This window comes from Cupressus sempervirens, chromosome 5, assembly GCF_028749045.1.
Source record: "Cupressus sempervirens isolate cs-2001-9-10 chromosome 5, ASM2874904v1, whole genome shotgun sequence".
Taxonomy (NCBI): domain Eukaryota; kingdom Viridiplantae; phylum Streptophyta; class Pinopsida; order Cupressales; family Cupressaceae; genus Cupressus; species Cupressus sempervirens.
In genome coordinates this window covers 338683129-338707851 of record NC_143122.1, presented here as the reverse complement: position 1 = coordinate 338707851, position 24723 = coordinate 338683129, and the positions used below count along the sequence as shown (strand labels likewise).

The following is a 24723-nucleotide window of genomic DNA, read 5'->3' as shown; positions in this document are numbered from 1 at the left end:
AACAAAATAGTGATGTCGAATGGACGATGGAGGGCTTTGCAAAGGAGGATTATGGGTAGGATTAGGACAGGTGCAGAGACTACCTCAAAGCTATGAAGGTTGCGCTAAGGAAGGGACATGATGTGGCATTGCAGGCTATGACTCGGTGGAGGGAGTGGCATTTGGTTCGAACTTTCATCAGGGAGATCTATCCGCAGCGGTTTCATTCATGTTTTGAGGAGAGGGGTTGGCCAGCAATCGAGACATCAGAGATGTTGGCAAATTGGACCAGTGAGCCGGAGTTGGGGCCGTGCAACACTTCGCTGGAGAAGCTGGCACATGAGATCGTGGCACTGTATAAGGAGATTTATTATGCCCACAGGCACGTAGAGGCGAACAGAGCAGCAAACAAGATTGCGGCCGAGAGATCTCTGGCGGTTGAGAGGGAGGCTCAAGAGAAGTTAGCAGCGGATTTGGCCACTCAGCAAGCAACTTGGACAACTGAAAGGGCAGCGTTACTGCAAGACAAGGAAGCGGCTATACGAGATAAGGATGCAGCAGAACAGGAGTTGCAGGTAGCAAGGAAGCACGCTATGGATGTGGCACTTCTCCTAAAGGAGGCTGTCGAAGTTAATTCACGAATACAGAAGGATTTGAGCATCCAGACGGAGCAGGTCTTTGAGTTGCATCGGCAGTAGCATTCTTCAAGGGCACCACCTTCTCTTTAGTGTTTCTTTGGACAGGATCCTTTAGTATGACCATCGGCCTTACACTCCGTGCACCACAGCTCACTGCCCTTTGTCTCCTTCTGCATATTTTTAAACTTCTTCATCATGCGGATCATGTCTTTCTGTAGGGCGCGGACCTTCTTGCCATTGCCTTCATCATCGCTACTATCTTCTCCGGAAGGCTCATCATCATCTAAATCAGATGAGCTAGTCTTCTTCTTCTTCTTTGTCTTTTGCTCACTTTCGAGGTTCAATGCTTTGTTATAGGCTTTCGTGTATGACGACAGCGGCACAATTTTCATTTTCTTCCGCAAGTTCGGGCATAGACCTTCCATGAACCACCTTTTCTGAAGTCCATCCGTCGGCTTATTCTCCATTTTGTTTATCAAATCTTTTAATTTCCTGGCGTAGACGCGGACAATTTCGTTCTTTCCTTGCTTAGTATTGAAGATCTCTACTACAATTTCATTATCGTCATGCAACAGTTGAAATTCGGCCAAAAACTCCTTTTTAATGTTATTCCAATTGTCCAGCTTCTGCAGATCTGTACTAGTAAACCAGTCAATTGCCACACCCCGTAGGGTGGCCAGAAATTGCCTCATCCAATCGTCTTCATCAGTTATCCCATTTGCCCTCTAGATCGTTTCACATGTTTTGCAATGTCGATTGGGATTGGCCGTACCATCGCCGTCGAACTTTGGCAGTTTCTCTTTTGGTCCTGCCATCACGACTAGGTTTTGTAAACAGGCGTTGCTCGGTCCTGCCACACTGGCGGTGTTCACTCCCACACCGTGGCTTTGCACTCCCGCACTGGCGGACTGTTCTGCCACACTGGCGGTCTGCACTCCCACACCGTCGGACTATTCTCCCACACCGGCAGACTGCACTCCCACACCGGCGGTCTCAACAGCTGTGAACTTTGGTGAAGAAGGGTCTTCTGAAGTTGTCCCCTGTGGAAGTATATCCCGAACGAAGAGTTCACTCCACGCTCTTGCTCCGTCAACACTCTGAGCCGTGCAAGTCAATGCTCTTTCCTCGGCGAACACAAATTCAAAAACTCCTCTCGTGCTTCTTCCACCAATTCCACCCGCTGCCGAGTTTCCTCCAATAATTCTTCCGTGCTCCAATTTCCGTCAACAATATTCTGGAATCTCCTTTGGCATTCGGCTTGCTGTGCCAGAATTAAATTTTCTTGCGCAGTACAGATTCCATCTTTTCCCTTGGCCTTATTTCGATCCTTGTTAAGCTGATTTGGCATTAATCTTCATTCCTCCCACCTTCCAAGTTCATAGGGCAACGGCGCCAAATGTTTACCGCATAGGTTAATTAAGAAATGCACACAGATAATGAACACGAACAGCAAAACTCCTTAGATTATTCGCATATGCCAACAGATTACATAACTGGTGATAAGATCAGATCCTTTACAATGATCCCAGACGGGGCATAAATACTTTTCGCCGAACCTTCCAGAAGAGGTCCGTCGGCTACAAAACAATCCCAATCTACTCATCAGCACAAAATCTTTACCGACGACAACACCCTGTCGGCTACAAAATACACAATCTTCCGACTACAAGCCTTGTATATAGATCCTCAGATACAATTGGTGACCCAGATCAAAATAATAACTATGGCCAATTTTTTCCCACCTGAACCCTAATAAGACTTAGGACAAGGAAAAAAGAATCTACATTAATGCACTAGTCAACTTTGACCAACCAAGAAGAATCTGCTACCTTAATGGGGTAATAAATGCCCACCTTGCATGTTCATTCAAGAAGAGAGTAGAGGAAATAAATGACTACTATACACACCCACTATGCATGCACCCTTGCCTATATTTAACCTTGGTGTTTGAATTCCCTAAATATATCCAATACAGTCTCCAATTCATCAATTCTAGCAACAAGTCTTGGGTCATGTGCATGTCATTTAAAAAAGTGGAGAAGTTCTCAAAGTCATCCCTAGTGAAGAAGTTCAACCAAAAGGAATCCTCATGTTTTCTTTTTAGGTTGCTCAAAGTTATTTCATCTACAGCAATGTAAGAGACTTCTTGTCAAATATTCTCAATTATCCATTACAATTGAATAGACTCTGTAATTAAATTTTCAAACGTTTCCTTAGCCATGAGTACTACACCATATGATCAAGCAAAATCATATGCTTCAACTTCTCAAATGACACCACCATTGACCAATATTTTCCTACATGTTTTCATTAAATTTTGCAAAATTCAGATCAGCTCACCCCGTCATGAACTTGTACCAATTCCTCGACATGCTTATGTGCCTCCTTCTAGATGCCTTCGATCCAAAACTTCTACACTATGAGCAAATCTTCTAATTCTACCATAACCCTGTACTGATTCAGCCAGAACAACTAGAGGATGGACAAAAGATGGGCATTCTCTCACTAGATGAGGTAGGTTGTTTATGATCTCATACAAGGTGTTGATGTCGCCTTTCCCCCTCTAATATTTCTCTTCGAACTTCTTCATCTTGTCTTTCATAACTTGTGTTGCATAAAACTCTTCCATGACTTGCGCACAAAAGGCGTGACTTAGATCAATTTTTGTAACATGGTACTCATCTGGAGCAATTTGATCCTTGGTATTGTCAGATGCAAGCGTTACAATTTGCAAAATTTTGGATCTTAAATCTGCCCTTGTGACCTTTGTAAAATTCTTAGCTTTTCCCTTTACCTCCGATATGTTGATTCAGTCCAAAATTTCTTGTAGTTCAATTGCAAAGTCAACTTCCTCCTCTTGATCTCTTTGAATACTTTATCTCATCCATTCTAGACCACAAGCACTATGATCCCTCTGGATTGTTAACTGCTCTTGTTCCTGAACTATTCATACATTGATTTCTTCCTCAACTCTAGGACTTTCTACCATTGCTTCTGAAGTTGTCACCTCTGTAGCAGGAATTTCTACCTCTGTTGCATAAATTTTTGTTTGTTCCTCATGAATGTCTTTCATCATCATTTCCCTTTTCTATCAAAGCTCCAAGAATTTCTTAAGTGGTTGTGTTTTACTCCCTACTTCCTTGTCCAGGCTTTTGATAAGTGTTCATGCATCAGACTAGTTAGGTAATCCTATTTCTCTTGCCATATTCCTCTTCTACTTGTTTCTAGTTCTTGCCTAATGAAAGTTCCTATCACTTGCATACTAAGAGTCTGAGTAGGTAAGGATGGAACATTTTCGAACGTCTGTCTCTTGTTGTGGTCCTTCAATATGAAGATTTAACCTCCTCTTTGTGTGTCTTTTTTGATGGAATCCTTCTTCCAATCTTCCTCCCGATGGGTGCTTTGGTCTCTCATCTTACAATGGTTGATGGCCCAACAACTTGTATGTCCAGTCATCCTTTGGTATGGTCATCATATCAAATTATCGTTCAATATGCCACTTTTTAAAGTCCAAGGCTGGTTTTGATAATACATAAAGGTTCATACTCTCCTACATCTCTGCCAATCATAAGGATGAGTGACCTTCACCCTTTCTAGATTGTATCCGTTTTGAATATTTCTCCATCTAATCAGGTAAATGAAAGATTTTGCATGGTCTAATGATGTTCAGGTGGCATCTAGAACGTATCCTCTTTCTAATCTCATTCTCATTAGCAACATTAGGCCAAAAATCCTCGAGGTGCATTTTGTGTTGAAATCTCGTATTTGTTAATGTTCTTATTCTTTTTTATTTATCAAAATTTGTCATTTTTTGATAGTGTGAAAAATATAAGAAATTTAGCTCATCTAATGATCTCTCGGCTACTTTCAAACATGGGAACATTTCAACTTTGTCTTCTCCTATTGAATTTGGGAAATCCAACTTTCCTTTGTTGAGAAAGAAAAGAAGTTTGCAATCATAGGGATGTGTAACCTTCTCCCTTTCTGGATTGTGTCCCTTTTGAATCTTTCACCATATGATCAAGTACATGAAAGATTTTGCATGGTTCGATGATGTTCAAGGGGCAATCTGGAACATATCCTCTTTCCAATTTCATTCTCATTGGCAGCATTAGCCCAAATATTCTCAAGGTGCACTCTATGTTCATATCTCACACCTATCGATGTTCTTATTCTTTTATAACGATCAAAATCTTCCATTTCTTGATAGTGTGTAAAATATAAGAAATTTAGCTCATCTAGTGATCTCTTGCCTATTGTAAAACATGGGCACATTTTAACTATCTTCTACATGTGGTATTTGGGTGGCAAGATTGAAAGTTAAATTTGTAGTGAAGACTAAGCTGCAAAAAGTTATGTATTTATATGGAAATTGCTCCTATTGTGAAGGTCGTTGTCACATGATTTTTTAAATTATAACTTGTGTTTGCTAGGGTTGTGATCATGGTTTTGAACAAAGAGTAGATTCGATCTAATAGGCAAGGAGTGCTACTTCCCGATCATGCATCTTATTATTCCCTAATAATTGCAGCAAGGATAATCCCTTAACCAGGTGGACTTTAACAGGTCTTTTATTGTAAATCCTTTAACAAGTTGGACTCTCAGAAAGAGTTCTAAATCCTCTAGCGAGGTAGATCCTAACAAATCTCTTTGAACTCCTAACAGTATATTACTCACTGCTAACAGGGTGAACCCTCAGAAAGAGTGTTTGTAGCTCCTAATAGGGAAAACCTTTTTACTACAGCTAAGGCTTGTGGATGTCATCCCTGCTTTTGTTTTCTCCCTCTAATCGAGGTTTTCCAAGGGAAAAAAATCAATGTGTTATGTGTGATGCATGTGTGGATATTTGATATTGTTTACATTTATTTCATTCTTACGGTTATATGTTGTGTTTTGGAAGTTGTTAAAGTAAATCAAGTTAGTGGTTGAATTAGTAGGCTACAGGTTTGCACAGATTCACCCCCCTACTCTATCTCCATCTTCAGCGACTTTTTTGGCATCTTCAACATATTTCTTTGCATCCTCAACAACTCTTTTTCCTTCAAGACCTTCACACATACTGACAACCTAACTTTCAAGTTCTTTCCTTAGATTTCTTATGTCTTTAATCCGGTTATCAAATTCATTCAAGTCTGCAATTGCCTCCTTAGATTCTTAAAATCTACTTGCTTCTAACTGTTGCTCTATGTAGTCTTGGCTTTCACTCAATTGTTGACTTGGTTCTCTTCTTTTTGTAAGAAAGTTCCTCATCTTTTCATTTAGTTCATTGACTACTCTGTTTGAATCTTCAAATTGCTTCTCATACTTGTATCTCTCCATGTTGGTTTCTAGGGAGCTTTTCCCCAAACAGTTAAGCCTTTCTCCTAAAGGACCAATGCTCACATCTCTAATACATAGAGCAACTATCAGAAGCAAGTGGATATGAAGAATATGAGGAGGCAATTGCAGATCTGATGAATGAAAATGACAAATTGACTAAAGACAGCAAATCTAAGAAAAGAACTTGAAAGACAGACAGTATGTATGTGTGAAGGTCTTGAAGGAAAAAGAATTGCTGAGGATGTAAAGAAATATGCCTCTGACCACTCACCAAAAATCCATCACAATGCTAAGAATCTCCCCATTTGGCATTGATGGAAAACTCCATCTAAAAATAGGTAATATATCAACACCACCACAATTACCTCATCCTTGATCAAAGCAAAACACTAACTCATACCGCATGACTCCTCCTGACACTATACACCATTGACTCATATTTTCACATGACCTTTTACTCCCCCTTTTGCAAACAATGAGAAAGGTACACAAAACTAATATATTTACAAGTATATGTCATCCCATGCTCACATTTTGTCAAAGGCCTCTTTGAAGTTTGTCTTTGCTGAATCTAGTGACTTATCTCATGACTTCTTCAAACGATTCATAGCAATGATTTGCCTATGTAGATCGGCTGGTAAATCCTACACAGAATCCAAAGTCATCATATCTGGGAATCCAAGTATAACTTTTGCATTCTCACATTTTGTTGCATCATCTCTATTGTACAATTTAAATAGGATTGTAATTCAACTAAAGTAATGACCCTCTTTTCTTGTTCTGCATGTATCTTCTTGGTCTTAAGTGTGATCATTTTCACTAAGGCAAAGCTTGAAATGGGGTCAAGCTTCATGTATCTTCTGCATGTATATTCTATTGCAAAGCTTGAAATGGGGTCAATTTCAACTAAGGCATCAAGATCTTTTTGTGTATCATCACTGATTTTCTCCAAATCCTCAAAAAAATTAGAAAGCTTTGATACTTTTTTCAATAACAAACCGATCTCCTTTAGTGTGTCCTTTACCTGATCCACAAGTTCTAAAAGTGTCTTCTTATCTTTGGCAACTGTCCTCATCAAAGTGATCGTTGTTTTCTTTTCAGAATTATCTCAGCCATCTTCATTGCAGCAATTCCCAAATCAGGAATTTGACCGGCAATGGCCTTTATCAATGTATATATCTGATCAATCATTTTTGCCTCAATGTCATACTCCGCATTTTTTCCTTCAGCTTCAGCTTCTTAGAAAACTTGAATAATTTGTTAGGGGTCGTCTTGGTAATCAATAGTAGTCTGAGTCTCTTCTTCTCCTTCTTTCTCCTCTTCCTCTGGACTAGCCTCAATAATAGATTTTCTCTTCTTTTCACTCATTTCTCCTAGAGTCAATTTCCTTTTTACGTTAAATGTCTCTTCAACTGCCTATGACCTCCTTTCTATCTTGCCATTGTGTTCAATGTGTGTCTTTCTTGTGTGTGACTGCTTTATGACCACCTTTCTATCATGTCGCCGTGTTCAGTTTGTGCCTTTATTGTGTCTGCAACCTCTTCATAAGGTATGATTTCAATCAGTACTTCATCTCCACTGGTTTGACCAACACCCTATGTTTCAATGTTGTTAACTTGCTTAGAAATATTAGACATAACTTCACCAATTATCTCTTCAAGTATAGATTTTAACTATCACCGAGATTTTAACTAAAACTCGCTGAGTACTCAAGGAGTTTTTGCAAAAAAAAAAATTGGAGAGTTTCTGGCACCAATAAAGGTCATAAAAACTCGCTAAACAAGAAAACTTAGCCAAGTTCTACAACTCGGAGCGTACTCTATCAGTTGTATATCTATGGTTGAAAGTCAATAAAACTCTTTCAATTAGCAAAGAATTTTTACCTGTGTCCTGTATGCTAGTAGCTGGAATACCAGAATCCAATAACATCATTCATGAGATATCTTGAAATTGAGAGAAGCATTTTCCTTTCACTTTGCACCCTTTGTCTTGTCTTCATCATTAGAATGCTTTTGGTGATGATTAAACAGGCGTAATGATGAAACTAATTTGTTCTAATAATGTTTGTCAAATTAATGTTTTTTTGTTTTTGTTGATCGGGAGTCACGTGCCCGATGGGACGTGACTCCACGGCGGAGTCAGTCCCATCGAACGTGACTCCTTGAAAGCTATAAACATGCGGCAGATTATATCAGCGAACATATCAATTGAAATAAGTCTTAATTTCTTCTGTAGTAGTCAATAGCTCTTCCCGTTTATCCAACTTGTTACATCCCAAAATTTTAACCTAATTAAAATAAGTTTATAGTCGTTGTAACGACTAGTTGAGATTGTCATTGTCATGATCATTTGAAAAAGGAAATTATAGTTAACCGTTTATTTCATGTAAAAGGAGGTTGTCAAAATCATCTATATTAGAATTGGTTGACTGTTATAATGTTTATTTGTTTATTGATAATGGCAGTTAGCTGCTGTTTACATATATCACTGATACATTCTAATGTTTGATCTAAATGGAGGAGCCTGTTATTATCGTACAAATGTTGCTCGCTGATTGCAGGAGCACGCGAAGGGGAGAAAGCATTGCTAAACGGGAATCAAGGCATGGGGCACTACCTTAGTTCATTATTCAATCGTCAGGTATGACCTCTAACTACCTTTATAAGGATTTAGCGACTTCACAATAGAGTACGCTGTTAGACAGTCATGAGCTACTTGGTCAAACATATAAAAACAGTAAATATCTAAAATTCTTGTTCATAACCATTACCTCTCTGTTGTTTTGTGATACCATCAATATTTTATCATAAATATGAATATATGCACATATTTATATGTGTGTGTGTGTGTGTGTGTGATACCACCATGATACTAGGATGATATATATAATCATACTTATTAATATATGTATATTTAATATATATACATGTGCGTATACAAAGAGAATATGATGTTAGAGATAAACCATATTTCTCCGAACTACACACGTATATAGATATACGTATATTTATAGGTGTGCTTTTAGATATAATAAATAGCATAATGAAATCATATATTTAAAAGTTAAAATTATATATATGCATATATATAATGTCTTGAGAAAATGAACTTATAATAATTTAAAAGATATAATCTTTTCATGAGAGGCAACCATCTAAACTTGGCGCCACCTTTCAAATTTGGTGACCTTATGAAACCGAAGATCTTTTGGAAACTATCATCTTGAAAACAAGACGAGTGCTTAAGGCCCACGGCTTGCTTGGCCGGAGAGGATTGTTTTTTTAGCGTCTTGCATCAGACGATACACGATTGTTATCAAATAGAAATCTATTTCTTTCTTCCTCTCGGTTTACCTTGTTATGTTCTATCTCTCTCAACAAACATCAAAGATCGGCCATCAAAGCCATACGGCTTAGACTGCATCAGCTTCTCTTTGGCATTATTCAATTTCAATCAGGTTATGTTCTCAGTCCATTTCACTACAATTATAATATGGTCTTCTTTTGTTGACATTTTTGCAACCTTTATTGACCATCTTTGAGGCTCGATATGCAAAGAGTGCTGATTTTAATTTTGCACATCCATCTTATTTCTTCTCTGAATTCCAAGTATTTTCTTAGGAGAGTTTTGTAATACAGATCTAATAACCAAAACAAAATATATCATTGCACATGATAGTGCTTGCAGTATATCCGCTAATGGATAACATTCCAAGATCATCATGAGATATTATATCAGTATGAAATAATAGTCTCCAAGGACTCACCCTGGTTGGTGAAGCCAATGAAAGAGGGTAGAGAGGAGAGGATCCCTGCAAGGGAGAAGTAACAACAAATCAGAACTGCCATGTATGAACATTTGAAAACTTTATGATGATTTCTAAAAACATCCAAGTCAGCTCATGATTGTCCAATATGTACCCTATTGTCAAGTCGAGCAGTGGTGATCGCGTATTAGAAACCCATCTAAATCCTTGGCCAAGGTTGATTAGAGGTATGCTTGCCTAATTTGATCACAAGATGTCAGTGGTGCCAATTAATCAGGCATGCTTGCCGATTACTGAGCGGACATTCTAAACATCGGTATGCTTGAATGGCTGGACTGTAGTGCCCCAAGCCTAACCCGGGGTAGGGAGGGTCTTTCTTGTTAAAAGATTGTGTGGGGATTTATAAAGTTCGAGGTTGGGAGGTTAAGCCTATTTCAATGCTTCTCCTCTGACAAGATGCCAAGGCTTGAACAGCACCTTCGGATATTTTTAGTTAGTTTCAATATGTGTCCTGGATCCTTACTTGCAAATACATTTATTTTACTTAATGTATAGTCATAGAATAAATTGAAATGTCTTTGATTTCCTTTTTAGTTGTTGAAAAAATCAGATTTGTTAGTTATTTCAGTTAGAAAGATAATCCAAATATGATCACATGAAATGGCTTGTAATAGATGTTTACTTTGCAAATATATTTAAGATGTATTATTTTCCAAACTGCTTTACATCCTCCGTTTAATTGTTCAACTTATAAATCTCAGAATTAAGTACTTGTTTTCAGTCTAGTTAAAATGATATGTTACACAACTCTTCACAATAAAATCTGACATCGTTTTATTTACTTCAGTCTTTGACCATTGTTGCAGAGTATCGTGAGACCTAAACTTGCGTTGCATATATCGAACAAACATAAATAACAGTGTGTAATATCCCCATCTTTTTAGCAACTTAGTGGAGTTCTTAGCCTTTACATTCTCCAAAGGCTAAGTGGAGATATAAGGAGAAATTGATTAAATTAATTTCTTATAAAGTCATTAAATAAATTAAAATTAAAAGGTGACTTTATATTTAATTAATTTAATTATAAGTGACTAAGGTTAAATAAATAAATTAAAAGAATCTTCTAGAAGGAGGAATTTAATATTATTTTATTTCTTTTAGAAGAAGGTTCATCTATTGGAGGAAAAGAATAAATAGGGAGGGCAGCCTCATTGTTGAGCATCGAATGTGTTGTCATCTACTCTTCCGGATAGCTTGTGGAGCCAAGGGTTTCTGCAGTTGTTACATTGATCGTTAGGAACAAACACTCCCACTGATTTGCATAACTAAGGTGGTGAAATATCTTCCAAAGGGTTGCGACTGTTGGAGAAGACAAATCAGTCTTTTCATTGTGCCGAATTTGTGGCCTAGGGCCAGATTTGTGGAGAAGGAATAAGTTGGATATTGCTACAGGAACTTTGCTACAGTATTTTTGCTATAGTACCGCTGCTACGGTAACTTGCTAAAGTACATTGCTACAGTAACTTTGCTACATTATCGCTTCTATAGTGACGCTGTTACAGTGTTGCCGCTACAGTGTCATTGCTGCTACAGGAAAAATCCAGATTCCCTTGAGCAGTTTTCCAGGTTCCTATCTATTTCATTTGTAATGCATGGAGGTTAGATTTGAATATTTTAGGGCATGTGAAGAATTTAGAGATCATTTGTAATCTGATTTATATCAGAGTTTTACATCAGAATTGTTGCCCTAATGTCTTATTGATGTAGATGCATATTTTCTCATTTATAGTCAATGCTCTATGCTTCAAAAAAATACAAAAACATGTGTTGTTGGTTGTTTGGAGTTTTGCAAGCGTATCAATTAAAGTTTGGCATTTAGACAGTAATCAGACTTTAGATCTGCAATATATATATATATATATATATATATATATCCCTTGTGTGCAAAGTGTTTGACGAAATTCTCAAGTTAGCAATCAAGAAATAAAAATCAGAATTGCACAGGATTTTACAGTGGTATAAGAGCTTGCTTGCAGAGTGTTTGACAAAATGTCAAACAAGTGAATTAAAAGAATTTGTGGTTGACGAAGTTATAACCGGTTGGGGTTATTAAATCATTCGACAAAATATCTAATTAACAACCAAATATGAGAGCATTTGAATAATTTCAATTGATTGAAGGTTCACTTTCAAAATCTACCTCATTTTTCAATATAAGAATAATTTATATTATTAATCAGTCAATGGGTTAGGTTCACTTACTTCAGTGTTCATCTATAGTTAACAAAGGATTGAATACTGATGTATACTAAGTCTGCAACATATGCGAACAGTTACGTGAGCAGATAGAGTTTCTAAACAGTCTTCAATGTCAATAAAACTGCTACCTCATAATCTGTGATCATTGTGCTCTATCTTATGTCCACTGATCGACAAGCCATCTGAAATCATTGACTTCTATATTACTAGCCAGTAATAGACAGCTGTCTGAAATTATTCTAACCTGCAAGTATAAGGAATTTACAGATCTTGTGATATATTAAACATTTATGATCAAATTGAAAGAATTGTAAGTCTATCAAACTGTATTCATCAACTTGAAGTTAAATCTGATCCCCCAAAACTTAACATAAAGGTTACTCTTGAACTTAAACCCCTCAAATCTAACAAGTAAAGCTCTTTCTCCCTTGAATTTGTCTCTATTTTATTGACACGTGCCATCATTGAAAGTCAATAAAACTCTTTCAATTAGGAAAGGATTTTTACATGTAACCTTTATGCTAGTAGTTGGAATACAAGAATCCCATAACATCATTCATGAGATATTTTGTAATTGAGAGAAAGCATTTCCCTTTCACTTTGCACCCTTTGTCTTGTCTTCATCATTAGAATGCTTCTGGTGATGATTAAACATGCGTAATGATATGAAACTAATTCGATCTAATAACTCTTCTCTACAACTGTCTCCTTTATTCCTTGAAACATAATCAAAAGAACAATTGATGCTTTTACCTTCCAGTGATGATCTCAACATCTTTAAAATATTTGTAGCAACACCTTCGTCTTTGAAATAAAACTTGTTAACAGAGAGAAAGTCATCCAAATCCTCCTTGACTTTGTTTCCAAATTCAGCATGCTCCTATTTTGAAACCTTTGAAAAGTTAGATTGAAAGTCTTCTTACTCTACCTTCTTCCTTACATCACCTAGAATCTCAATACCTTCTTCATTACATTGCCTAGAATCTCAATGGTTGTTCCTTCAACTTCAAGCTCTAAATCTTCATCTTTCTATGTAGACATTTCATTTACTTGATGATATTGGATATCCTCCCCCTTTTGATTTTTTTCACATATTCTTTTCCAGGCTTCACAAAGTGCCTATCAAAATATATTACCATTTTGAATGCCTGAGGCTTATACTGGTACTCTTCAAAGACTACGATAATCTCTTCATCTTGAGGCATAGTCCTTCCCATCTGTTCTAAATATTTTTGAAATATTGGAAATTATTTAATAACCAAGTATTCTACATACCAATTAAAAAAATTTCTCGCATTGTCATTCTGTCTCATTCTCTTAAACATTAAGTTGAAGAAAACCATGATTCACATCAATTATCTAATATCCAAGAGGATGGCAAGCTTATGCTCTGAAAACATTGCAATGTCCTTATCCTCCAAAATATCTGAAATTGTTTTTTGACTAGTCGTGTACTAGTCTTTAAATCCTTTAACTAGTCTTGTAGCAAATAGACAAGCATTATGTCGGAAAATCAGATTCAAAACGGAAAACCTGACTATGGCTTATGGCTTCACACATCAAACTTCTATACCCAAATCACCAAACTATGCCAAAACAATACTACCCAATCTAATGCAAACTACTCCAACTGAAATAATTTATTCTTCAAATGAAAATAATAACATATAGGACTGGTTGCAGACTCAATAACAGAAGCATACTGCTATAACACATTCATAAGCCTCGCACAATAGAAAAATCACAAAAATATGCATAAAAACACTCCAAACAACACCCAGAGTAACTTCAGAAACTGGACAAGAAGCAACCAATAATCCATCAAACTTCCTTCACCCCAAATGCAATTTCTGAATGAGAATGCCCTCTATGAATTTGGGTTTCCATCCTTCTCTCATAATATTCTCATGGATTTTCATCCTCAACCTTTCTTCTTTAGTGGGGTTTCATCCACTAAAGAAGCTTCCTGCAAAACTGCAAATGTAGACAATAAATGATAATCAACCACCCCAAACTATGCCAAATTTCCAATATTTGCATCCATCACTCATGCAAGGTTTAGGTGCCCAAATTCAAATTGTCTCCTTCGGAATTCCTGCTAATTTGATAATGAAAGTTGACAAAAGCTGTCATTGAGTAATCAAAAACTCTCCTCTTGTAACAACAGAAACTTTCTAAAATTTATCCTGTAGCAACTTGCCAAAAATGGCACAATTTCAAATTCAGACTCCCTCTCCCTTTGGAATTCCTTCTAATTCAATTATGGCAATTGCCAAATTTTGTCATTGAGTTATCAAAGCTTCTCCCCCACTTGTAATGATGGGAACTTTCTAATATTCATCCTGCAACAACTTTGCCAAAAGAACACAAATTCCAATACCCCATTTAGTGATTCTAAAAACTAAATATAATATTTGAATGTCCTTTTGGTATATAGAATATTTGGACAGTTATAAATATTAAATTTATTATTTTCCTTAATCTTGTCCGATTAACCCGTGGGAGAAATTAATGTTTGCCAAAGTCCAATTTTAATCAAAAGGGGACATGATACTGAGCTACAAATGGATATAATCCCGTATAGCCAAAATTTATTTAACTGCCAATGAAAATGACATCCAAGTCCATCAACTTGATAAACAGGCATAAATGTTATCATGTTCAAATCACAATTATAATTGCAGAACTGTATACCAGGCATGCTTAGTAAAATAGTCAAAAATGTTCTACCATACATTAGCATCTCAATACTGATATTCTTATAGTACATAATTCTACCAGGGCTATAAAACAGAATATTTAATGTGAAATATAAGTTAGCAATTTTCATACCTGAATACTGAAAGTGAATGGAATCCAAACCAAATCTCCAAAAACCAACATGAAACCTAAATTTTCTGCAATGATATCCCAGCTTCATTTCCAAAGTTCAAACAATAAAACTGTTAATGTGTATTTGTTTCAAAGGCCAGAGTGTATTTACCACAGCAAGTGAACTAAAGAACAAGTATGTAAAAAGGTAGCAGAAATGGAATATCTTGCAGGTAAAACTAATCACAAGTATTTATACTAATACAACCCAATTTTATGCAGAGAAGAGATTGAATTTTGTCTTTGATAGATTATATGACACTGTCCAATCCTTACTTCATGTATTTTCTCCAAGCAGAAAAAAGTGCCAAACTTCCATTAAACATAATTGACTACCAATACCTCAGAACTACGCTATTTGCCTTCTGTTTCAAAGGCCATAGTGTATTTACATCTACTCTACCACAGCAAGTGAACTAAAGAACAAGTATGTGAAAAAGTAGCAGCAAATAGAATATCTAGTATTTATAAAACTAATGACTAGTATTTATACTAATAAAACCAAATTTTATGCACATAAAAGATTGAATTTTGCCTTAGATAGATTATACAACACTATCCAATCCTTACTTTCAGGTATTTTCTCCAAGCAGAAAACAGTACCAAACTTCTGTTAAAATGATTGACTACCAATACCTCAGAACTACGCCAATTCACTAATGAAATAGCAATTCAGAATGAAAATTTCATTCAACTCTTGAAGGGCTTCTAGGACCTAATGTGGAAAAGAAACAACCCCTTCTAGAAAAACATGTAGGTTGGCCTATAATGTCCCAATTTTTGGCAGGTTTACACATTTAATGGAGCTAGCTCATCATAGCGATCCTCGTAGGCTGATAGGGTGTTTTGGGGTCCCAGCTGTAAATTTACTATTTTTAGTGGGTCTATTTTTGGCAGTTGCTATTTTTGGCAGTTGCTATTTTTGGTAGTTGCTATTTTTGGCAGTGCAGTGGGTGGCTTTAGCAATTGATCGTCACTTGTAGTAAATAAAGTTAATAATTGCATGAGCTCATATTTATTCATCAATTAATAAGTTGCATTATTATAATAATGTTTATATTATTATAATAATAACATTAAGTGATATTTCTAAAAGTGTGTTGGAAAGTTTCTAGTGTTGAGTTCTTTTGGGAAACTTCCACAATTTATGAAGTGGAGTTTTTTAGGAAACTTTGGCCAACAAAAGATTATAAATGAGAGCTCATTTCATTGGAAAAATCACGCTTGAATATACATTTGTTTTTTGTGCCTTTTGTGGTTTTTACCTGAGTCTGAATTGCAAGCCCCTGCTGAAGTATAAGTGTCTCTGAGACTCTGATGTTTGAAGTCACTGCTGAAGTATAGTGATTTCACTGATCAAATCTCCTATTTGTCATTATTTGTCTGGGAGATTGGCATTATAATTCTCGGATTCATCTCTGAGTATTGTGGCAAATTGTTGCTGTTCTATAGCAATTTGCTTGGTCTCCTATTGTATTTCTGTGACTAAGGAGAGATAGCTGAAAATGTCTCCAACTGTGGTAATTAGAATTGACTAGAAATTGCGAATTTTGTTTGGATGAACAATTTGCTCTGAGGGCGGCACATAGATGTGGCAGCGATTTGTGGAAGCAGTATTGTGAAAGAGGGCAGCATAGCATATTGGGGTGGCTTAATTACTGACCTGTGTCCATTCTTCTAGCGGCTGGAAGAAGAACTGTTACCTGCGGTTACACTCCAAGAGGCCATGAATTCACATAGAGCACCAGCATTTACAGCAGCCTAAAAATTCCATTAAGGGTCTTGAATTGTGTCTGAAAGAAGGGTGTGGAATTCATTATTGGGGAGTAACCTTCATCTACGGCTGCCATTTGATAGTGAGGGGCCAGCGTTGATAATAAAGAAGGCAAATTCGGTGGGACGGCTTGCCAATTATAATCCAGGTGCTAATTAATAACATGCAAATCTGATTAATGTTTAAGCAAATAAAGTGCAATTTGGTTACAATTTGATTTTCATATATTGGCATTTTAAAATTCTTTAAGTCGCTGATACATGAGGCCAAAATCAATTAAAAGTTGTGAGTGGTGGTGTAACTTCTAATACAATGACTAAGATTTATAAAATTATTTATAGAGTGTTAATAGTTTGTCTGCCAACTATTTGACAAAATGTCAAAATTCTGATTAGTTCAAGGAAATTGATGTGTTAAGGCTTAATTGCTGAACTATAACCGGCTAAGGGTTTTTACATGGCCCAGAAGGAGAACAAAAGTACAAGAATAGGAAGAGGTGTGGAAAATACCCAAAACTGTCATCATAAATGTTAGGCGATTTATACATATTGTTAAAGATCTAAATTTAAAAACTAAAAACCAACATGATAATTTGAAACTGTTACCAAATAATTTATTTAAATGTTTGATAATTGTAGAGCTTTGGTTCTTCATTTTGTTTAGGTTTTGATTGTTTACCGCATAGATTAATTAATTAATGCACACAGACAAGGAACAAGAACAGCAACAGCAGTACTCCGTCTATTATTCGCATATGCCAAGAGATTACATACCGAGCATAAGATAAGATGATTTACAATGATCCCAGACGGTATATAAATACTTCCCGCTGAACCTTCCCAAAGGGGTCTGTAATGTCCCATTTTTAGCATTCATAGCATGATGTTGTCGTTAGCCTATTTCCCCATAGTCTCGTAGGCTAACCAGGACATTAAAGGGGCTTAGAGGCCATTTGGCCTAGATAGTTTCAGTTGTAGGTCTTTCTGAGGAGTTTGGAGGCAACTTTGGGCATACTTACTATTTATAGTAAGTCATCTTGGACATGGGCAGACATCCAGTGGCAACGGTATGTCGATGGTAATTGTTTAAAATCGACAAGAAGACTTGTTTATCATTGATAAGATTTGTTATGCATTGATAAAGCTATTTTATAAAGTTAAGTTTAAATATTTAACTTTATTAATGCATAGACTATAGTTTGTGGGAAATATTTAAATTAAAAGAGTCCCCTTTATTTTATAACACATTGGAGACATAAGCTACATAAAGGGAGTTATGTTTTATCCCACATTGAGAAAACGAAAGACGGAGCTCTTGTGAGAACACTATAAAAGAAATGGAAAGAGCTTCTTTTAAGCATGCTTGGAAATATCAAAGAAATTGGGAAATTTTCTGGAGATTATGTCTCAATAGTTTGAAAGATGAAATCCCTTCAAGCTGAAAATCTTGACGCCATTGAAAGATATGGTCTTGAGATTCAACATGGTAGCAGTCCGAAAAAGCGAATACGAAAAAGCAGTCTGAAAAAGCGGAACCGAAAAAGCAGGCGGAAAAAGCAGTCCGTAAAAGCAGTTCAAAAAAGCAGATCCGAAAAAGCAGTTCGAAGAAGCAAATCGGACAAGCAAAGCAGAAGGGGCAGCATTAAAGAAAAATTATTATAGTCATCTACAACCAGGTTCCTTTATTAGTATTGTTTTCTTAGGTGTTATAGGTTTCAGCTGTAAGTGTGCATTATACCAGCATTATCATTTTGTACTCCATGTAAATGCCAAAAGTCTTGGCCATATTTCATGAGCATTGTATTAGAAATTTCATTGCAAATTAAGAAGATAATAGTTGCTGGTGTCATTTGAGCAATTCAATATCATTATTTATCAGCTAGTTAGTTTGCATACCAACTGTTTGTAAAAATGCCAGTTGGTTGTTGGTGTTCATTTCTCATGCTTAGATCATATATATGCACTGTAATATTGTCAAAATTAGTAGCACACTCACGTTAGGTCATTTTGTAGTCCATTTGGAGTCTTCTAGCACAAGATTCTCATTGATGCAAATTGAAAAAAGAGTCATTTAAAGCCAGCTGAAATACTATATCAGTTATACGTCCCTTGCATGTGAATTGTTTGATGAAATTCCTTGAGCTTTCATCAGCATTTTTGAGAGCAGATTTGAGGAGGGTCATTACAGGGTCCGTCGGCTACATTATAATACTACTCTACCCATCGGCTACAAAATCTTTACTGACAATATGAACCCATCAGCTACACAATCTTTACCGACGACAACACCCTGTCGGCTACACAATATTTATAGACGACATTGATTATTTTAATAAGCAAATTATTTTGGAAATTACAAGGTTTGCATGTCGACAATTGACTTACCCCAAAGCCTTTTCATTTAATACTTTCCTCTGCAGTTGTCATCCTTTTGACTCTTGTTTATGAAGTCTTTGTTTGATTGAAGTCATCTGCATCATCAATCTCTTTTGATTTGAACTATTCACAAATTCTGAATACTGTCAAAACATATTGTCAATATGAAGGAGAGTCAACCATTCAATTGTGTTTCATCCTACAATGTGCTCTTTACCAAAAGGTTCTCATTATAAAGTTTACCTAAATGAGCCATTTTCATAGGGTTCCATGCCATCCTATGGCAGGCTCGTTCAACTTTAAATATTTAAGCATTCAGCTCATAGGAAATAATGTCCACAAATACATGTGGCAAGCTCCTACAGCTCTCAGAGGTTGTCAAAGTTCAAAGGCTTATGCAACACAATACCTATTGAATCATGTTTTCAATCCATCTCACAATAGGAAGAGGTGTGGAAAATACCCAAAACTGTCATCATAGATGCCAGGCGATTTATACATCGTTACAGATCTAAATTTAAAAACTAAAAACAAACATGATAATTTGAAACTGTTATTCAATAATTTATTTAGATGTTTAATAATTGTAGAGCTTTGGTTCTTCGTTTTGTTTAGGTTTTGATAATTTTGATGAGCAAAGTATTTTGGAAGTTATAGGGTTTGCATGTCAGCAATTGACTTACCCCAAAGCCTTTTCATTTGATACTTTCCTCTGCAATTGTCAGCCTTTTGACTCTTGTTTATGAAGTCTTTGTTTGATTGAAGTCATCTGCATCATCAATCTCTTTCGATTTGAACTATTCAAAAATTCTGAATACTGTCAAAACATATTGTCAATATGAAGGAGAGTCAACCATTCAATTGGGTTTCATCCTACAGTGTGCTCTTTACCAAAAGGTTCTCATTATAAAGTTTACTTAATAGAGCCATTTTCATAGGGTTTGATGTCATCCTATGGCAGGCTCGTTCAACTTTAAATATTAAACATTCAGCTCATAGGAAATGATGTCCACAAATAAATGTTGCAAGCTCCTACAACTCTCAGAGATCGTCAGAGTTCAAAGGCTTATGCAACGCAATAGCTGTTGGATCGAGTTTTCAATTCGTCTCACAATGATGGAAATGAGTTGTTGGCTTCCAGTCCCGTCATTGATTCAACGAATGTGTGGGATCGAAATATTTGGAAGGCCATTTGTCTCACCTACATGATCACAAAAGAAATAAGTAAGACAGCATTAGGCCAACACCTTGCAAAGGATCTTAATATATTGATCCTGGTTTGGTAGACGAAAAAGTGGCATAAACCTCTCAGTGCAGTAAACAACTCTTTTTTCTACCGAAATCTAGTGTCTCTGTTTGTCAAATCCAACCATAAATTGAAGAAGAACATAAAGAACATGTCTATGGTCGAGCTCTAACAAGCTATGAAATTTCTCAAGCATGCAAACAAGACACAAGTAGACACAGTGCACAATAATGAGCCAGCAAATGATTTGCTTCCTTGAATTATCACGTCCTAATGATGGATCATGAAGTATGATCCAAAATGTTGATGGTAAAAAGAAGGGAAGTCGAAGAAGTGGGATGTAAATGCAGAGCTTGCAGACTTGGATGCTTCCACTTCTCGGCTTGCACTTGATGAATTTGAAGATTTTGACACCAATACTATTATTGCTGCTGCTGATCCCATTGACCTTAGCTCTATTGCTGAGTCAATTAATGCCAAAGAAGAAGAAGAAGAAGAATTTCAATAAATTTTTAATCCATTAGTTGAGCTTGACACAATCATGCTTGAACTTGATTTTATGATTTACTTTTAATGTTTTGAATCTTTGATATTGAACTTTAAGTACATGAAGGTATGATCACGATTCATGATGCTATATTACAACTTTATGGTGTTTTTTTTGTTTAAATCTTTTTGAGATACTATGTGACATTCTGATTTTAGTTCATACTTCTAGGCTTCTTAAATATGAATATATGTAATTTTTACATGTTTTTATACTAACAAACCCAAACACCTTTACAAATTTCACCGTACAGGCAAACCGATCCTTTGTACCCAAACTTGAAAATGAACTCAAACCGATAACTTGGCAAAAAACTAGTAAAGTAGAAGAAAAGGCTAGTCAATCTTAACATGCAGCCTCTAATGAAGCAAAAACTCACAAAGTTGAATCAAACAAAAATCAAATTTTTACATGTTTTTATACTAACAAACCCAAACACCTTTACAAATTTTACCGTACAGGCAAACCGATCCTTTGTACCCAAACTTGAAAATGAACTCAAACCGATAACTTGGCAAAAAACTAGTAAAGTAGAAGAAAAGGCTAGTCAATCTTAACATGCAGCCTCTAATGAAGCAAAAACTCACAAAGTTGAATCAAACAAAAATCAAATTTCTTATCAAGCATTCTTCTTAGGTGGTCAATTTGGTCCTTATCAAAACAAGTAAAAAGAATTGTTAAATAAGACTATACTACTTTTAGGGATCTAACGAAGCCTTAGAAAAAAATCAGAATTCACTAAGTTCAATGGATTAGATATTACAATACCAAGCTTTGAATATTTCACCACACTAATTGAGTATTCAAGGTGTTGAGACACAAATCTATAGTGAGATATCTTGCTAAAGTCCTATTATTGTGAACTTAAGCCTCATTATGCCCTAAGTTTATAATCAATCTAAGAGATATTTGCATGTGACTTTATTTGTGTGTTTTGCCTAAGTGGTATCCTTTATATACCCCTCCAGCATCAAAAGTCTGCTAAAAATCTTGAGTGTTGGCTTTGTTGTATCATTTCTTTAAGTTCTTCAATAGTTATTGAGGTTTGCAATTTTGAGGTTGTCCATCCTAGTATACTACTTCATACATCTCCACCTTCCCCTTTGTTCTTATTGTGTTATCAAACTTTCATCCTAACATTTTACCTTTGCCCCAGCCTTAACCTCTTAGTCCTTTGTAATTAAAAACTATCCAAGTCATTCAAACCAAAGTTTCTAACGATCTCTTATCCAGGTACCTCATATGAAGCTACCCCAATTTCCAACTCCAAACTTATTTTTTCTTAATTAAATTAAGGGAGTCAAATTTGCAAGCTTTCTTCTATCTGAATGCATTTTCAAAGGCACCTGTAAAATCCCAAATCCCCGCCATACAAAAGTTTCCCAAGTATATTTGTTGACCACTCAAACTTTCCCATCCTCTCATACCTTATGCCCCGATTATGACCCTCCAAACCCAAACCCTTTTACTAAGTACTCTTTTGCAATGCTACTTTTGGCCTTCCCTATCCTCAAGTTCTTCTCATTAGGTATTTGCAACCTTTAATTCCCAACATTGCTAATTACATTTTTTTTTCGCAATCATTTATTCAAGATCCCCTCATTTCACATGCCTTAATGGTAATAACTCCTCATTGCCCTTGATTCCTCGTCACATGACCAAAAGCATTAAGTATGAGTAATCATTGTCCTCTTTATGTTTCACCATAGATCTCATCCATCCCACAAAATGATTGCAAAGGTTATTTATGAGTCAATTTGGTTTTACGCCTACCACAAAGGGGGATTTTCTACCAAAATATACTGCTCATTGTTTGAGCATAGATTCATAAGGGTGTTAATGGAAAAAAAGCCAAATTGAATGAAAATTTGTTAGCACCTAGAAATCACTCTTAAATCAAAAGTGTGTGGATTCAATGACAATAAAAGATAAAACGCATTTACACTCGATTTCATAAGCTCTTCTATGCCTTTTCAAACTACGCACATTAAATGAAAAGAATAACTGGGGATTCATAAACTACCTCGCATGCATATTTTAATGCATTGATTTGTGCGTTTTGCGTAAGTGTTATCAATTGTATACCTCTCTGGGATCAAAGGTTGCAAAATATCCCAAGTGTTGTCAATGTAGGAGCACCCCATGAGCATGATGAAAACCCATGGAATGCCATGACAGAAGATGTAAATAGGCTAGATGAGTCATTGAGGTCAATATAACCAAGTTTGTAATCTAATAAAAACCCACTTGTAAGACCATTATAATGTTTGTCATTGATAAGCCAACATGATCAAATCTGATCAAAGGGTTAACAGAATAGTATAAAAGTTGGAATTTGATGTTTTAAAGTCATTTCGAATAGCTTGGGTCAAATCCTAGGTGATAGGAACCCAATTGACAAGAAAAACACATAAGATGTAATGTTGTCACAAATGTTACTTGATAACATTTGGGACAACTTGTGAACAATTCAAAAACAAGTGTCAAACTTCCCCCAATGGTCAAAAAGTTTGAAATTTGATTGGAAGGGATGCATTTGGCCTATATAGAAAGACACTTTAATTTGATGGGAGGTAGAGTTGATGTGATTTGGGTGTCGAAATAATAAAATATAACTAAATTTTCCTACAAATCATGTGTTTGTGTGCATCCCACTTTGTTATTTTGATTGGTTTGATTGAATAAATCATTTGGTTGTATGCATGCATGAACTAGGATCATCTCAAATTTGGTTTGAACAAGGTTGGCACAATTTGAAGGGAGATCCACTCAAATTTCTAATGACTGCTCTAAAACCCTCACCATTCATGGGTTTCACCACAAACTTGGCCTTCCTATGCAATTCCACCATTGGAAATTAACGGCCATTGGAGGAAAGCAAAGGGAGGATGTACTATAACTGATTCCAAATTATTAGAACATGAAAGTTTGGTAAGGGTCAAACATTCAAACACTAGTCGAGCATCTCAATGTGATAGGCGAGTTTAGGAGGGTAGCTCTTCAAATAGATAAAAGAAGGAAGTGGATATGTAAAGTTTGATGTTGAATTTGGTGTTTATAGGTTGTGGGAACACTGTTGAATCAATTGCCCTAATTGGATCATGAGTCTAAAGGGTACTTGTTTTGGAAAGTAGGCCTAATAAACATAAAAGACCTAATATAGTGTTAGGGCATTAGACAGACGAGTTGAAGTCTGAAACTTTAAAATTTCAAAGACCTTCCAAAAGGGCATCTGAAACCCTAGTCTATTTGTGGCATCATCTAGAAGAGTTTAGACTTAAGGCAGAATTACTTATTAAGTCGACCTAATTCCAATTAGGCCTTGTCCTAGACAATCTTGCACAAATGGGCATGAACCACTCAAAACCCTGTTTGAATGAGTTGGTTTGGGTTTGATATGGCATTAGAAGGTGTTGTGATCCACTTTCCACACGATTGAAAGTATTTGGAGTCTTGGAGCAAACCCTAGCCTATAACGGGTTAGTGTCTAGAATGATTTTAAGGATCCTGTCATACAAATTGTGTGTGAAATGATTGAAACCTTTGGAAGTGACCTAATGAAAGCCTAAGAGAACCAATTTGGGGGACAAGTGGTTGTAGACAAGTGAGATTAGGGTCTATTATTATGGGTAGAAGCCCAAGATTTGCGTAGTTTCCCTATGCCTCTACATCAGTTGGGTTTGACAAGAATGATTATATATATGCCCTTTATGCATCACTATGATGTCCCATTTCTGAAATAGAATTAAATAATAAATAATTAAAAAATAATCATAAAAATAAATAAAGAATAATAATAAAATTCAATATAATTGGCCTAATAATTAGTTTTTAATCAGTTTTTGGGGGCTTGTACATCTAAATCAAGGGAGGATATGAAGTGGGAATCCCCGGAAGTGAGATGGATCAAAATCAATTTTGATGCAGGAGCTAGATGTAACCCTGGCCC

General features: G+C 36.1%; 1 protein-coding gene across 1 annotated transcript in view; it reads right to left on the bottom strand.

The window, feature by feature from the left end:
• FK (Ergosterol biosynthesis ERG4/ERG24 family) overlaps positions 1-24723 on the bottom strand; it is a 110967-nt gene that overhangs the window by 36839 nt on the left and 49405 nt on the right. Inside the window, exon 9 of the mRNA XM_089830197.1 lies at positions 14794-14875. Within this exon, the coding sequence (XP_089686323.1) occupies positions 14794-14875 (82 nt within the window). The remainder of the gene's footprint in view (positions 1-14793; positions 14876-24723) is intronic.